Source organism: Falco peregrinus, chromosome 5, assembly GCF_023634155.1.
Source record: "Falco peregrinus isolate bFalPer1 chromosome 5, bFalPer1.pri, whole genome shotgun sequence".
NCBI lineage: Eukaryota > Metazoa > Chordata > Aves > Falconiformes > Falconidae > Falco > Falco peregrinus.
This window is the reverse complement of record NC_073725.1, coordinates 97,989,544-98,006,281: the sequence shown is the minus strand read 5'-3', so window position 1 is coordinate 98,006,281 and position 16,738 is coordinate 97,989,544. Positions and strand designations below refer to the sequence as shown.

The 16,738-nt window shown below is 40.7% G+C and overlaps 1 protein-coding gene across 5 annotated transcripts in view; it reads left to right on the top strand.

Annotated features, from left to right (window-relative positions):
- Positions 1-1,416: 1,416 nt before the first annotated feature.
- Positions 1,417-16,738, top strand: part of SLC25A26 (solute carrier family 25 member 26) — an 88,896-nt gene continuing 73,574 nt past the window's right edge. For 3 of the 5 annotated variants that reach the window (XM_055803709.1, XM_055803708.1, XM_055803707.1), the window contains exons 1-3: positions 1,417-1,605; positions 3,411-3,567; positions 5,199-5,308. In XM_055803709.1, coding sequence (XP_055659684.1) covers positions 1,573-1,605; positions 3,411-3,567; positions 5,199-5,308 — 300 coding nt within the window. In that variant the 5' untranslated portion in view covers positions 1,417-1,572. Of the gene's footprint in view, positions 1,606-3,410; positions 3,568-4,145; positions 4,249-5,198; positions 5,309-16,738 lie in introns of those variants that run through there. The other 2 variants (XM_055803710.1, XM_055803711.1) reach the window with 2 other exon arrangements.

Here is a 16,738-nt window from a genome sequence, read left to right as displayed (position 1 = left end):
TTTGGAATAAAAGAGTGTCAGACAGCCATACTGCAAACAGGTGTGCTAGTGATGTCAAAGGAGTTCACTTGTTTGTTCATGTCCTGATATGAAACCAAGAAGTGATCCTTGATAAACACAACAAAGCCTAAACTAAAACAAAGTACTGATAATCCACCAGATTATTGTAAAAATTTTAAGTTAGGACCAGAAAACCAAGGAGCTGCCTTGGTTCAAAGGAGGTTGAGACATACAATACATTCAGGTTCTTTCTATTTTTGCCTGCAGAGCTTTCGAGTTTTTCACTCAAATGAAAATGAAAACTAAATGAAATGAAGACTAACATTGCCTGTCTCTGGGGTCTGAGGCAGTTCAGGAAAAAAACCCACAGCACTGCAGGAGAGCTGTAATAAATTTGCTGAAGCTGGCAACTCTTTGATGTCAATCACGATGCTGCTGCAGGCAGATGGTACAGGACAGGACAGCATGGTGCTTCCCACCTGCAAAAACCCTGAGCAATTTGATGAAGAGCAGCTGAGCTGCTTGTAGGTGGTTATTGATGCTGAGAATGTGAGGCATCGTCACATCCTTGGCTGCTAGGCCCAAAAGTCATCCCATGTGATGTGCTTGTAGCCAAGGGCATCTTGAAGCCTGCTTATTTTCTGGTTCTGTGTGCACAATGGTGCTTTCCAACATTTACCCCTTCTCCATATCCTATAATTTCAAGTGTAGTTTCCTGCTGGGCTAGGATTATGAGAGGACTCTGTGCCAAAACCCTCTCTGCAACTTTGGAAACCACTGCTGATTTGAATGCCCTTTGTGGAGACGCCTCAGCAAGACACAAATGCAAAACACAAAAGCGTTTCTGATGGGAGTGACAAATGGCATTTTCCCTTCCAGGGAGAGCCAGCACATCTCCTCGGAGCTATGCCTTGCTCCAATCTGCTCTTTGTAGGAATGGCCCACGGAAAGTCTGTGCAGGATGGTGTCAGCAGGACATACCAAAACCAGGGCGTCTGCGCCGCAGATATCGATTGAGGAAAAACCTCAACTGACTTCACAAATGTTCTCACCTAAAAATGTCGTATTTTTTCCAGTGGATCTGCTTTCAGAACAGATCCCAGTCGCTGGCGGCTGGAAGCATGGCGGCCACCCACGCCTCAGGGCCGCCTGGGCCCAGTGGCAGCGCAGGAGCCCGGGCTGAAGGAAGCGCCACTTCCCTCCTTTTCTGGAGCGAAACCAGATCTACAGATCACTACTATGTAATAACTAATCAGCGCTTACTGACAGCTGATGGCTGCTTTGGCCCTTAGACAGGCAACCCCTGTCTGCGAGGCCGAGGGTCCCGCTCCCTCAGCAGGACGGGTGACGCTGCCGGGCACCGGCGTCGCTGCCCGCCCTGCGCATGCGCGGCGCGCCGGCACAGGCGCAGTGACAACCCGCTCCCGCCTGACCGCGGGCCAGGGGCAGCAACATGGCTGCGCCCTTCTTCGCGCCCGGGACGCGGCTGCAGCGGGGCGTCTAGTCCCGTCCTGCGGTGGGGGCGGTCTGTCTGTGCTGCGCCGTGTCGCCGCCCGGTATCGCCACTCCTGCATGGAGCCGCGGGAGTCCTGGGCGGCCTTGGCGGTGAGTGAGCGGGCACGGGCCTGCCCGTTGCCACGGCGACGCGGCGGCCTGGGGTGCCGGCGGGAGCGCGCCTTGGTTCGTCCCCTCATGGCTTCGCCAGCCGCCGCCGGGCGGGCATATGGGGGCCGTGGCCTGGCGGCAGCCTGGCAACGCTTTGCGCAGCATTTCCCGCCCTAAAAGCTTCTTTTCGACGTGTGCTCTCAAACAGCGTCACATACAAGAGGGTAAAAGCCCGTGGTCTCCGTAGCTAGGGCCTGCCCTGGGGGTATCCGGCGCTGGCTCCCGGCGCTGTGTGGGAAGTCGTGGCTGTGAGGAGAGCTGCGGGCCCAGGGCCGCCGGGGCACGGTTGGGTGCAGCTGCCTTCGGGCCTAATTTTGTTTAATCGTTTTGGTGGAGTAAGCTTTAACTGCTACGTCCCACTCCCGGTAAAGGTTTTTCAACTCTTTGACTTCTCATAATGCTATTGTAACTGAAAGGTGGGGGAGAAGGTGCCTTTTAGTTGTCTTATCTAAAAATCACTGCTATTTTCTGCAGGTGGCCTGAGCACGCAGGTATTTTCGCCCTCTGGCAGGTGCTCTGTGAGCTGCTTCTTGAATTCAAATGACATTTAAGATACAGAACTTTGAAAACTAAAGAAGCAATTAGTAACTTTGATTCATGTTTTAACAGATGGCTAGATTAAATCTGATCAATGTTATAGTGAGCAGATAAGGATTTTGATGAAAGGAGTGAAAAAAAAATCAATGCATGCAAAATAGCCAACTAGATTAAAAGAGTAATTAACTTATTGATTAAAACTTTAGTAGTAGATAGTGAACACCTCTCTGAATCCTCTGTTGGCCCTGAAAAAAAAAATGGTAACACACATGTGATTTGTTTTCAGGCAGAGTTAAAAATCTGCAGCTGTTCCTTGTGCATTTCTTGTGTGTTTCTTGTGCGCAGCTTTCTGTGAAATAGACTTCAAACTAAGTTTTCCATTCTGATTAACAGTGCATCTAAGTAATGCCTCATAATGGATTAATACTAAATACTGATTATTTTTCTGTTTGTGAAATGAGTTTTTCTATTTATTTCAGTCTCCTCCTCCTGTCATCTAGAAAAACAAAGTCATCTAGAAACATAGACAATGGAAAAGATTGAGCTTGAGTCAAACCCTTTTTTTTTTAAGTTTGGTTTTAAGAATTGCTTTGGCTAAAAACCTTCCCCTTTTCTTTATGTCTTCAAAACCATCTTTATTTAATATGACTTTTTTTCCTGTAGACTTTTGTCAGCAAAAGAAAATAAAGCCGTTTTAGTTTGGGCTTTGTTCAACAAAGGAAAGGGGAGGGTAACACTTTAAATAGAGAAGTTTGCTAGAGAAATGTGCATGTGCTTTCTAGAGATGCTTAAGGGGGAAGCAGAGTTTCTTCTGTGTTTACCTGATCTTATCACACAACTTCCTAGAGGTGTGGGTCATTTTGTGCTGTGTCATCTTGATAAATGACATTCACTGTCTTGTTTTTATTTGTAGTGGCTAAGTGTTGCATTGCTTTGCTTATGCTATGCAAAACACTGAGATTGTTTTGACACTACCTTAAAAATGGTTTCAAAGTTGCAATATCTATTGCTTTCTCTCTTTTGTTGAAGCATCTTTATAGCTATAGAAGCTATTGAGGTCTGTGTAAGACTATTAGTTTATAATTCGACCTCAGAAAGGATAGGGTCAGTAGTACTTTGGTTTAGGCATGCCTCAGTTACTCGCATAAGCACCACAGCTTCACTCCTATGAATATTAATGCACTTTACTCCATGGTTTTGTCTTGAAGGCTGGTGGAGTTGCTGGTGTCTGTGTTGACTTGATCCTTTTTCCCTTGGACACTGTAAAAACAAGACTGCAGAGTCCTCAAGGATTTAGGAAGGCTGGTGGCTTTCGTGGGATCTATGCTGGTGTCCCTTCCACTGCTATAGGATCCTTTCCAAATGGTAAATTTTCTTTGGATTGTGCTTTGTCTTTAACTGGGAACTCAAGTAGTATAGGACAGTCATGCCTGTAGCTTCCTCTGCTGCAGGTGACTGTTTGGATTCTGTGAGTCCATGTCCAGCTGTGAAAAGCAGTTTGTAGAATTGTATGTTATTGAACAAACCTTTGAGCGAGCCTAGAATGAAGGCTGTTGCATGTTTAATCTGAAAAGTAACCCTTACTCCTTGGAAGTGTTCCCAGATATAAGCCTGTCCTTACTTAGAGGTGCACCCTGAAGCATTTCCCACTGCCAAAGAGGACTTGAGTCTTGCTTGCCCTGGACGTTTTTGTTGCAACCCATTCTTCCATGGCTTTGGGAACGGAGCAAAATTCAGAGTGACTGAGCACTGGAGGTCTTTGAGCTAATTGCCCTGGGGATGCTCTGCCCATCTCTTTCTCCCTAGAAGCATCTACAACACTTAAAATGAGAAAACATTAGGAATACTTTGAAAGCTAAAGCCTTAAAAAAGTAAATTTTTGTAGTCCAGCAGAGAAGAGGCACCTAAAATTCCTAATCCCTTTGTCCATTTTGTCTTCGTAGGGAGGGGTAAAAAAGCAGCAAGCTATCCTGTCAGTAGTGAATGTTAGGAGAATTTTGCTGACAAATCCACCGACACCTTCAGATCTTTGATGTCCTTCATAAGGTGATATAAAAAAATTCAGTTCTTTATCTTGTCTGCTCTGTTATCTCCTTTTGAGGTGATAAGCATCTTTTGATTAGCAGAAGGCAATTCACATAGCCCTTCTTTACAATTAAAATCTGTTCCCCCGCCAGACATGTCAGTTTTTTCAGGATTTACATCTTCAAAATGTGAACTGTGGTTTTACTTTTCCAACGTATGACTGAGAACTGAAATTATCTTTAGGAGGAATAACCCTTAAGGTGCAAGTGCCTTTGTAGTTGACTCTTGCAGTGAATAAACACAGCTTCTGTTGCTATGCTCGGTTTAGTTTTGTACATTTCTTGTTCATGGACAAGACTTTTACGAGTCCTTCAGAAGCCTGGAAGAATTTTTTTTATGTAGCTAAAGTACAAAATATTAAATGGATGATAACTAGGAAGAAGTTACTAATAACTGCTACTGAAACAGCTTTGCATGTTGCAGGTTAGCAAACTTGTATCAAGTAGCTTGATGATTTCTGGGTTATTTTTGAGTTATTTTTACTTTTTTTCTTTTCAGTTAATCAACTGATTTGTGTCTGTCCCGCCTCCCCCCCTCCCCCCAATAAAGACCATTCAACCAAACAACCTCTCTACCCTTCCTATCTATGAATATGGAAGATAACATTTTTTCAAAACTGGACTTTAATGACTAATTAACACATTTTTCCTTATCTCGTTACTAAATACGGCCTTAAGTCTTGACACCTTTGATATTAATGGGAGGTTAGCCATTGAGAGCCAGGAGCATGAACTTCTGAAGGAATTATCTCACAGATTGTGTTGGTACTGTGGTACTCTTTTTGGGCAAAAATACCCTGTTTTCAACTACAGTTGCAGAATAATAGGTGACAAAATCCACGTCTCAATGTTTTTGTGCTAGTTCTGTGAAGGAGGAACAGTTAAACAGCTGCATGTATTCTTGAATTTCAGCTGCTGCATTTTTTATCACCTATGAGAATGTGAAATCCATGCTGCACCATGACTCTACATCTTACTTGACTCCAGCAACACACATGGTGGCTGCCTCCCTTGGAGAAGTGGTAAGAAAAAAGTTCATATATTGTGTGTTTGTGAGAGGAGTGGAAACCATTCAATTATGAAAACTAAGGTTAGGTGTCACATCTTACTTTTTTGAGTGTTGACCATCTTTGTACTTGTGAGAGTTCTTAGAAAGATACTACTTTTTTTTTTTTTTGAAGTGTTGGCACTTGTAAGGATTGTTTCAAAGTGAGTAAATGAGTTAGTAGTACAATTCTTAGTAGGCCTATTGGCTGACCTTACTAAGTTAGTAGACAGTGAAAACATGGATTGTTCCAAAACATGAACACACCTTCACATTGTAATCGTCATGCATCAGTGTTAACATGCAAGAAAGACTTCTAGAGCCTTTCAACTTCATGTGAGGTAGTCATGGAATGGATTTTTATTTTAAAAATAGCTGTAAACACTGATGTTAGATGTAAAGTAGGTAGGTGCCATCATCTGAAATGCGTGCACCTTCATGCGTAAGAAACAGTATTAACTAATTAATAAATCTCCCCTCCATGCTTTCACGTTCAGTCAATACCTTTTACCAAAATATTTTATTGTATTTTTAAACAGACTCTCTAAGTGGATGTACAAAGTGACATGACAGGTTAGGGCAACTGGCAGCTGTGTAACTTCACGTACCAAATGACAGGTAATGCTTTCTTGATGAAACCTGTCTCAGTGAAAAGTGGCATGGGTAATGTGTTGAAGCTCCTCCCCATGGGATGGACAGCTTTATATTTTGGTGACAGCTTTTCACATGATCTCACTGATAGTCCTTAATTTAGTTTTTTCATTGGGATATTGCAGCATAAAGATACATGTGAATAATGAAAATACTTTCTATATACAAGCTCTTTGAAAACTCTTGCCCTGCACTTTTTGGAAAAGTTTCTGTGTTTCATATCCATTACATCCATTAGTTTGTTTATAGCAGGTTCTGGAGCTGCGAGTAATGGCTTGTTTTGCCAAGGTTTATACAATACCCAGAATAATCAGGATCAGATTCTATTGAACACTTTACATCAGGGGTCCTCAAACTTTTTAAACAGGGGGCCAGCACATGGATGAAGTGGCAGGAAATCATCTGCGGCTGCTTGGTTCGCCTCCCCAACCCCCGGCGGGGGGGTTCTGTAAATACCAGGGGGCCAGATTGAGGACCCTGGGGGGCCGTATCCGGCCCACAGGCCGTAGTTTGAGGACCCCTGATTTATATGATCATTAAGGGAATTCACAAGAGAAGCCTCGCTTGTTTTGATGCCTAGGTCGCCCTTGCCTTGTTAACACCATGTACTTTGCAGAAATTGATTGTGTGCATGGGTAGGTGTTTGTTTGTTTTATATTGTAAGTTAAAAATGAAATAGCATTAACATCTTTAAGCAACAAAATACCTCTTGCCCTCATGACTTTCCAATCTGGCATATCTAGGCTCTTTCCCAGGTTAAATTCACCACTCTTTAGAAATATTTTTTAATTTATTTTTTTGGAGGGAAGAAAAATTTTTCAGTATTAAGGAAATATCAAGGCTGTATTTGAAAGTGACATTATGTTCCAGTTTAAGATCATAACATTCACTTCATTGCCAAAATGCAATGCCAGGATGACTGGACAACCTGTAGATCCACAGAGTTGAAGTTTTAGCACTGGGAAGAGCTAGTACATGGTGCTCCATAACAGGAACTTCCTGTGCTAATAGACTGTAGCAGGTGTTGAGAGAGAACACTTCTTGATGTGATGAAATGATGACCATTCCTATCTGATCCAGACACAAACTTAACTATAGGTAAATACTGAAGACACTTTATCCTAAAACTTGAGTGTTGTGTTTTTAAAAACTGTTACTGAAGTTATTTGCAAATAACAAGGGCAAGGTTGCTTTGGGTTAGCTGAATCAAATACATTCCAGGTTAAGCAAAATCCTTTTTTTCCCAGATACTTCTCTTGTTTTTAACTGCAGAGTTGGCACAGTGCCTTGGCAGTGTTCAGGGCTAGGTGTTCAGCTGTCAACAGTCCCATTGCTGTTCCTGCCAGCACTGTCCACCTCCTTTCTTCTGCATTTGTCACACTGGGTGTTTTCTGGCACTGCAGTCATGAAATGGGGTGAATTGCTGTGTCCTCACAAGCTTGGGGGAAGGAAGTGGGCTGTATGCAGCTAGCTTTTCTGGCTCTTTTGCAACTTAAACTTAGCCCATGATGTGGGGCAGAAAAGTGTATTTGTCTGTGGTTCCGCATTCTGCTTTTATTAACTGAGTTTTTTCGTGCCTTGTGACACTGGCTTCTTTCTCTCCATTACACGTAGCTGTGTATTTATACTCCCTGTGGTGGCTTAGCTTACTTGTAGGTCGGTGCCAAGCTACCAGAGTGCAGAGAGATCCATGCCATTTTAGCTTAGCACCAGGTGCCTCACTATTACAGCAGCACAGCCTAGCTCCTTCCCATGGGAAGCAGGCCAGCTCTGTCTGCTCTTTGTGGGTTCAGCTTTGATTCCAAAGTATTTTTTATTCTTCTGTTAAAATGATACTGATTAGATTGAGTGGGACTTAGCCAGGGAACTTAACATACCAAGCACATGAAGATAGGTGAATACAGCACTTACTAACCACTCTGGTAGTGGTTATATGCAGGAGGAGATAGAAAGTGATAGATTTAGGGCTGGGTGGGATACATTTGTGTTCCTGCCTCAGGTGGATTCTTTTTGATCTTGATCTGAGCCTGTGCTGTCAGGTTATGACTTCTAACTTAAGGCAATGCACAGAACTTATTTCTATGGAAATTCTCTAAAGGCTGTTAGAAATCAGTGAGAGGTTCTTCACCGCTATAGCAGTGCATGGCCCTTGAATTCCTTGTTTGCCTAATGTCTTATGGAACAGAAGATCCGAGAGGTGTTTTAAGCTTCTCAAGTACTCTTTTAGAATCAAGTAGAATGGTGATAGTGTTCATGAAGAGGTGCTCTGTGATAACATCCTCTAAAAAAATCCCTCTTTTTTATGAGTGTGTTATCTATAGAATATGTCCTCTGCCTCTGAGGGTTCTGTGAGAAAACTGTAACTGGGTAATTTAATCATCAGCAGACAAAGAACCGTTGCCTACAGATGACTCCTTTCATGATTACAGTACCTGTTGTCCTTTTTTTCCAAGGTGGTCTGTAGTCCTGTGACACTCACAACTCAGGCACTTACTGCTTTCCTTTTCATGCTGACAGAGATGCAGCATAGTTAAATGAGTTGCTCAGGGCTGTCTCATGTGCTTGGCTTTTGCTACTCTAAGGCCATTTATTACATATTCTAAGAGAAATATATAATAATAGCTATTGAAATGGCAATCTGACTTTATGGTGTGGAAGCTGTGATGTTGTAACAGCCATTTTTCAACTAATATAAGCTTGTGCTTTTTTGCTAGCTTTTCTCCACTTGTGTTATGGGAGAACTAAGCTGTAAAATAATTGAGGTAGGGATTTAGAGATTTGCTACAACAAACCTGTGATAAAAATAGGACAAAGCAAGATCTTTTCATACTTGTTTTATATAAAGTCTTAACCAATCAATAGATATATATAAACTATTCCAAATTGCGTCAGGGTGAAAGTTATAATTATAGTTGTATTGATTTGTCATTAAGTTTTAATCAGGGTATAACCACTGGGACTATTATTTTGCCATTTTTTTTTCCCTAATACGTACTTTTCCTCCTTTGTGCACTTTAATAATTACGATGATATAAATTGCTTTTAAATGTGAAATAATAAACCAAAGACTCTTATCATGTTAGGATTCCCAACTCATCTCTGCTTTTCCAAACTGTCTTTTTACAAACTGGAGAAATTAAGATTTAGAGCAAGAAACTGATGTTGGATTTTTTAAGTTTGGTGCTCCTTTACTGGTGAGCATAAATGAGTCAGCTACCTTTTTGTGCATCAATAAAATGTGAGTATGTGCTAAGTTTGAAGGTGTGTTAATGCTGACTAATCTAAGTTTTGAATGTGACCCAGTAAAAATAATAAAATAAGTAAAAAGGAAAAAATGCAAAGATTGCATCAAGATTTGTTTAAATATATGGGAGAAATTGATCAAATGGGAGCTTTTAGTTTTTATAACAGCCACTCTTCTGTATTATTTTCAGCCTGTATAAATTCATGGGAAACACAGTGTCCTGGAACTGGTTTGGTCCAAATCCTCAGTTTCAGGCTAGGAGGCACAAAACCAAGCCGTGAAAAGGCAATGGCTGTAGTGTGTGTGGTTTGCTTTGGTGTTCTTTTTCTTTCAGGCAGAAGGAATATAGAAGGCTAACCTCATCTCCTGAAGTGAGATAAAGAAAAGTACATACAAAGTCTGATCCTGTTAAACATAATTTTTTCTTATAACTGAATCTTGCTGTATAGGGACTTGGAATATCCCATAATACATGCAAAATTACTTACAAAGACACAGCCAAAACTCTAGAGGGCAGATATATGGTATATCATCTCGTCTCTTCAAGGAAAAAGAAGGTTGAAGAATACATGAATTACCAATAGGGGGAAAACCCTTATTACACCACTTGTGTAACTGAAACTTGGAGATAGGAAACACACGGCATCCAGGGCTTTGGAACTTTTCATCTTGACTCTGCATTGTCCTGTATATTTAGTCTGCCTGTATCTTTACAGTGAGCTGCCAAATGTGCTTGGAAAACATGAAACATGATATCATAGGGAGTGGAAAGGAAAACCAGATGTTCTAAAATTTTACTTTTAATATTCTAAGGCAGTATAAGTAACTCTAAGAAGGAGCATTATGTTTAACCTCCTAGTGCCCATTTTAAATAGTAACCAGGTGCGTCTTGCAGAGTTAATTGTACAGCTCCAGATTGAGTTGTACAGAATTTTTAATGTCAGTTTAATATGACAGTGTATACTATTAATTACAAGAAACCTTGATAAAGAGAAGTTCTCCTCTGGGCTTCCCCCACCAGCCTTTTGGAAACATGGTTTTATGGGACAAGTTTAAGACTGTCCCAGTTTGACCCATGAGGTTTCCTTCATGAATGCCAACATGGTTGGCTCCAGCACAGTTAATTTTATGTCCTGCTGGCTTTTCCATGGAGGTGAGAGTAAAGTAGTTTGGATCACGTTCGAGAGAAGCTTTTTCCATCTAGTGTTTAGATATTGTTATGGTTACGATCTGAACTTTGCAAGATATTTGGTGAAAGTTTTGGGCTTCTAAATATCAGGTTCCCTCTTATCTTTCTGACCTTTTGTTTTATTTTTAATTGCTATTTTTGGTGATGTTGTCTTTTTCTTTCTTTTTTTTTTCTTTTTTTTTCCATACTCTGTAGTGACTTTCAGCTCACTTGTCTAAGTGTACGGGAGGACTGAGGACCAGGATAGGAGGTAGATGTCCTGTTCTTTTGGCAGCTAGCAGTAATGACGGTGCTCTGGAAGTCGATTACTAGCTGAGGTTACTGACTGCTTTTGTTCTTGTGTAACTTTCCAGAACACTTTAGGATTACAGCACTGGAGATGTGTTGATGCTGTGCAGTGCATCCCCAAGACTGCCAGATCCCAGGTTATTTGCAATGAAGTGGTGTGTTTACAGAGTATGCTGTAGCACCAGAGTAACGCAGATCCTGAAAGCTGCCTAGTCATATTATTGACACTGTGCCTGCATTTGTTTGTCCTGTTAAATTTTTAAGCTGATGTAGCCATGATACTTTAGGTTCCTCATCTGGCTCGTTTTCATTCTGCTTCACTGTCTCTGCAGTGTGGTCCTTTGAGTTGTATAAATGCTGGAAAAGCTCGTGGGTCTAGAAAAGTGTTTCTGGTCTGGCTGCAGGAATGCTAAAACTCAGGCTATGTACTAGGCTTTGGTGGAGCATGAACCTCATAGGAAAAGATGGAAACTTCAGCTGTATTCTGAGACAGAGAGAATGGTTAGGTAGGGACTACTCCCTTCAAAGATGATAGGCTTGGCTGTTCTCAGCAAGAAGGATTTTGACACAGCCTCACACTTAAATTTTTCCAAAATTTGAGAAAGGGGGGATCTTGAATCAGTTTGGATTAAAACATCCAAAATTTTTTCATTTCAATGGGGAGAGAGGATCATGTGGCTCTACAGGGCAAGGTGAGGACAGGTATTTCAAGGTGAAATTCCAAGCTCACTTGTGTATTCCAGTGGGTTGCCACATAAGATACTTTTGTGATAAGAGCAAAGTGTGTGGTTCATCTGTGATTAGCATCTGACCCTCGGTATTAATAACTTGGGAATTTTTTATCTGCTGTTGGGATGTGTCAAACAGGAAAGCTTCTTAATGCAGGAATTATCTTTCTGGGGAATTCAGCTAGCTTTCTCTACTAGACCTAACTTGTTTCTTAGAAGAAGCAAGCCCAAATGCAAGCAAGTTTATGGTTTACAAATCACCGTCCTGTAGAATGACATTTTAAGTGTGCTTTTAATTCAAATAACATAGAACATGCACTTTCCTTCTTTGTTAGGCTTGGGTGGGTTGTGTTTTTTTGGCAAAAAAGGCCTTTTAGTCATAATGGACAACATCATGGTGTCTATCTCTGTCCATGAATTAGCCCCTTCTTCCCAATGCCCTGGCAGTATCTTTTAAAAGAGTTAATTGGTTTCTATTTAATAGAAGAAGTGTATTGGTATGAATTCTGTTGAGGAACTGGCTAGGTCAGTTGCAAGAAGAAAGTTGCTATTAATGTCATTCTGAGGAAAAGGCAGAAGCATGAGTCAGACAAATCCAGAGAGTAATACTATGAAAGAATTTCCAGCAGAATAATTGGTCAGGCTTGACAGCATTGTAAGCCCTAGAAGATCAGCTTGCGGGAGCCCAGCCTAACAGAGATGAAACAGCCACTCACATCAGACATGGAGTTAAGATTCTAGCTATTTGAAACTCCAAAACTTGCATGTTGGAAGATGTAGCTTTTCATTTCAACAGGCAAGTCGGACGCTAGGGAGAATTGCTTCTAAATCCAATTGTCTGCTGCAACGAAGAAGTGACTTAGTACTTACTGTGTCTAGACTTTAGGCTGTTGGCTTTGAATTTTTAACTATCCATTTTCTAAGAGCTGAACTGATAAATGGACAAAATTGTTTAAAAATGAAAAGCTGCATTTTCTTCTTCATCCTGTCTCCTCTCAATCAATGTAGTATCGACTGGCAGACCATAGTCTTCAAAGTAGTATCCAAAGTGTGACAGCAGTCAGTCTGATGTGACCTCTTCCACAGTACTTAAGCATTTTTTGATGTTTTCATTGATCAGTGCCTGTCATTTTAGATGTGACTGTGTCTTTTGTGTGTGTGTATATCTAGGTGCATAAGGACAATGAGAAGGGGAACGTGTTGACCCTGGCAAGATGCACAGTGGTGGGGAGTGCAGCAATGCAGGTGGTCTATTGAATTAATCATGGTGGATTTTGAAATATTCATAAATTAATCAAGATGAGGTCAGGTCTGCAATACAAGTGCTGTAGGATTTTCACCAAATGCTTATGTAGAAGCATAGCTGAGCTGTGGTTGGAAGATGGCTGTGAAGGTGAGACTGCTGCCATTAAGAGCTAGTGGAGAAGGAGCATATTTAGACTGGATGAAAACTCAAATTAGAGCTGCAGCTGAAAATGGTTGTAAATAAAGATGAATGGAGGCATGAATCCAGAAATGCTGCCAACAAATTCATCATACAATTAAAGGCTGGAACATCAAATTAAGAACTGTCAAAACACCTAACCAGCCACCCACACTGAACTTTTCTTGCATGCTCCATGTTAACTGCATGTACTGCCTCATTTTCATCAGCTGACCTTCCTAGATTCCTACTTGGTTCAGGACTTAGAGGATATACTACTTCGCAGTAAAGAGTAGGAGCTTGATGGTTGTCATCTCTTTTCTTTCAGTCTGCTGATATTCAGCAGATTTAGAAATATTTGTAGCTCAAAGTGTCTATAGAGGAAAGTTAGTTTGGGTTAAAGGGTATAAGTGAGAAATAAATAATTTAAAAGTATTTCCTGATGGATTTCCTGGTTTGCAACATACTCTGCCAGAGTTAGCTTTGGAAATGTCTGAGGTAGTTTAAGGAAGTTTATTCCAAAGTAAAGTTCTGTACAAGGTTTGTCAGGAATAGCTATTTCTGAATACCTCTATATGTGGACAAGCCCGTAATTCTTTGAGTGAAAAGGCTGTAGGAAAGAGTAAGGGATCAATTAAAGGAAAATGCTTGATAAAATACAATGTAGTTGAAATTTCCGTGTTGCAGGCCAATGTAACCTCAAGAGACTGAGCAAATTTTAAAATACTAGTCATCTTTCAACAGGAGACTTAATGTGTTTTCAGAAAATATTGCCTGTGTTCTCTTGCCTGGAATCTCATTAACATTTGTCCTCCTGTAACACAGCCTGACCCCACTTGGCTCCTTGAAAACAGTTTTATGTCGGATGGGATACACCATGCTACTTCTGCTGAAAGAACGGTTTGGCTGGTGGATGTGGTTAGTTTCTTAAGCCTTTTAAAATAAGTTTAACAGACTCTCAGTGGTGAAAGAGTTGCTGGGATAGATTGGATCATGCAGACAATTACGTAGGTTGAATTAAAGGTCTACTTTTCTTCAGCTTTAAGGCTTTCTGTGTTTAAACGTGGTAGTAATTTATGATGCAAGCATCAACCAATTTAAGGAAGGTTTTTGTTTGGTTGGGTTTTTTTAAAGCTGTTCAGCAGTCTGATTTTTGCCATTCAAGTTTAAGCCAACAGCTTGTGACTGTACTGAGGAACTTCAACATTTATGGAACACTTAGTTTGTGCTGCAAAAGAGATGTGTGTAACATCAGGCCACTTTCAGTAAGTTTTAGGTTTAGTTTTAAAAAGGTAACAAGACTCTGCATTGATTAAACTTTGAAAGACTAGTTTGTTTAGGCAAACCACTCATACTTTCAAAACATCTGCTGTGAGAAGTACTTCCATGAGGAAGTGTTTAGTGTTAGTCTTGTCAGTTTCACAGACTTTCCCTGTTCTTTGCCTGTTAGCTGATATAATTGGAGTAACATTTTCTCCTTGCGGTGAAGGGAACTTGGCAGAAATTTCCACTGTTAGAGGAAAAAAAAGTTTTTCAAGGTGTACCTGACATGGCTGATGAAGGGGTAGGCAGGAAACCCACAGCAAGGGTTGTAGGGTGTGTAGCTGAGCAGTTGAAGATACACGCAGATCTGGCTATTGTGAAGGAAGAAGTGTGTGGTGGTGCAGATGATGCTCTGGAGCAGGAAGAAGTGAGCTCTGGAAAGCAATACCAAGGAGTGGACTGAAGTTTGACAATGACAGGATAAAATATCACCCTGCAAAACAGCTCTGTAGATTCCAGGTGAAGTCATCCAAGGTAGAAACTTGGAGGAAGTCGAAAACATTTGTGCAGTAGTGCCAGTTTTCCAAATGCTTGTGACATTTGGTCCCCGTGAATGGTCTCATCTCTGAAATAATATGTTTTTAAGCTCTGGGAAGTGCTGAGATCTGAGGGATCTTGCTGGGTGAGATTGCTCTTGGAAGAGCTGTTTCCTGCCAGCATACAGGGGAGCTGCAGTTAAATTAATGAAGGCCTTATTGTGTCAGTCAGAGGAAAAGATGGGACAAAGAGCTTGGCATTGTCTAAAGTATCCCATCCAGAGCCCATTAGTCAAAACTTGTTCTCTCCATGGGGTTTAAATTAGGAGTGGAGTCACCTGTTCATGACCCCAGCAGCTTTGCACAGGACTGAATTTAACTGTGTTGGAAGGGCACATCTGTGCTGTGCATGGATGTGGGAGGGGAAAATAAGATTAGCATATTCTGAGGTTTTACTTTAAAGATGAACACTTTCTGGCTGGCACTTAAAGCAGAAACTGACAGTGAACAGTACATATATTGGGCAGTTTCTGTCATCGCTGGAGACATTCCTCATTAACCTAAGTGTTAATACTTCAATTTTCCAGTTTAATTTTGCTTTAGCAGGTAGCACAGCCTGCTGACAAGCACATGTGGAAAGACTTGTTCACAACTTGCATTGTGACCCATAGCAAATTACAGGCCATAGAAACTTAAATTTTTGTTCTGTGTTGGTCAAAAGGGCAGCAATTATTTAGATGAAGGTTTATTGGTGTTTGAACTGTTATGAGTCCATGATTGCAGCAGTTCAGGCTTCCTTGTTCAAAGAAAATATGAAACCAAATGACAAAAGTGTATTTCATGTTTCTGAGCTTTTCTGTTAATTTTCCTGATGGTGGAAAGGGTGAAGCAGTTCATCTTCCATCTACAGATATATCTTGTGCTCCCCAACTTGCCTGCTATCAAACATTCCTAATCCAAAGGTTGTGACCAGAGTTTAGAAACAATTATTTGGAGGATGAAATACTTTGCTAATCTTATAATACTACACTGAAAAGTTCACTTTTTTACTTTCATTGGAGAGGGGAATCCTGCTGAGGTCTGAAGAACCAAACAAACTTAGGTTTGGAGAGGCTCGGAAAGCTACAGCACTGAATTCAAAGTTGTTGAGAGCCTCTGACTTCAACCAAGAGGGAAATTTCCTCTTTCTTTTGCAGGATTCAAAGGAAATCAGTGCAATTTTAGATTTGCCTATCTCTTAATTTTAGATTTGCCTATTATTATAGTTGTTCAGTTATCTGAGGAATGGAAAAAAGACATTTTTAATGTTTCAGATTAAAAATGTGACTTCCTACTTAGCAGGTAGCATCTGACAGAAATCGAGATGCTCAGATTGTGTAATATTTATTAACCTATTTTGGGAAGCAGCAATTTTTTATATTAAAAGACAAAAAACCAACAACAGAACAAACCTGAACTTTAAGGTAGCTTTTGTTTGCAGGAGTATGACCAGGGCTAATGCAGATTGCACTTCAAAACAAAAACCCACCGAAAAAGCAACCAAAAAACAAGCATCCCAAACCACCAAAAATGTCTTTGTTCCTTCTTCTTTTTGAATGGGGTTATAGAGTTGCTCCATTTTTGTTGCCTGGTCCAACATCGTGTAGAAAGAGCAATCCTTCTGAGCTTCAAGAATGGGATGAATGATTAGGATTTTGGTACTGGATTGTCTGCAATTTAAACATATGTCCTTTTCTAAGTCATAGCCTCTTTGTTGTAATTTTTGTGCAGCAGGTTTTTTTTCCTGAATGGGTTAGTGATTAGATTGCACAGGTATAGTGAGGTTTAGTTTAAAGTCTCTGCTCTCTGGATACGAAGTTGTGTAGTGTCATAAATTAGATTCTTATTTGATTAAGAATAAACTTACACAAATGACATTTAAGAGTAACTCTCCCCAGGTATGTTCCTTTAGTTCTGTGTTAAGGATTAAATTATATTTATATGGTGAGCATCAATTAAAGCTTCCCAGACTACTCAGACAGATAAAGTCATTAAAACTAACCTCCTTCTTGGGAAATTTAAAACTAAAATCCTTTAGAAAGTGTT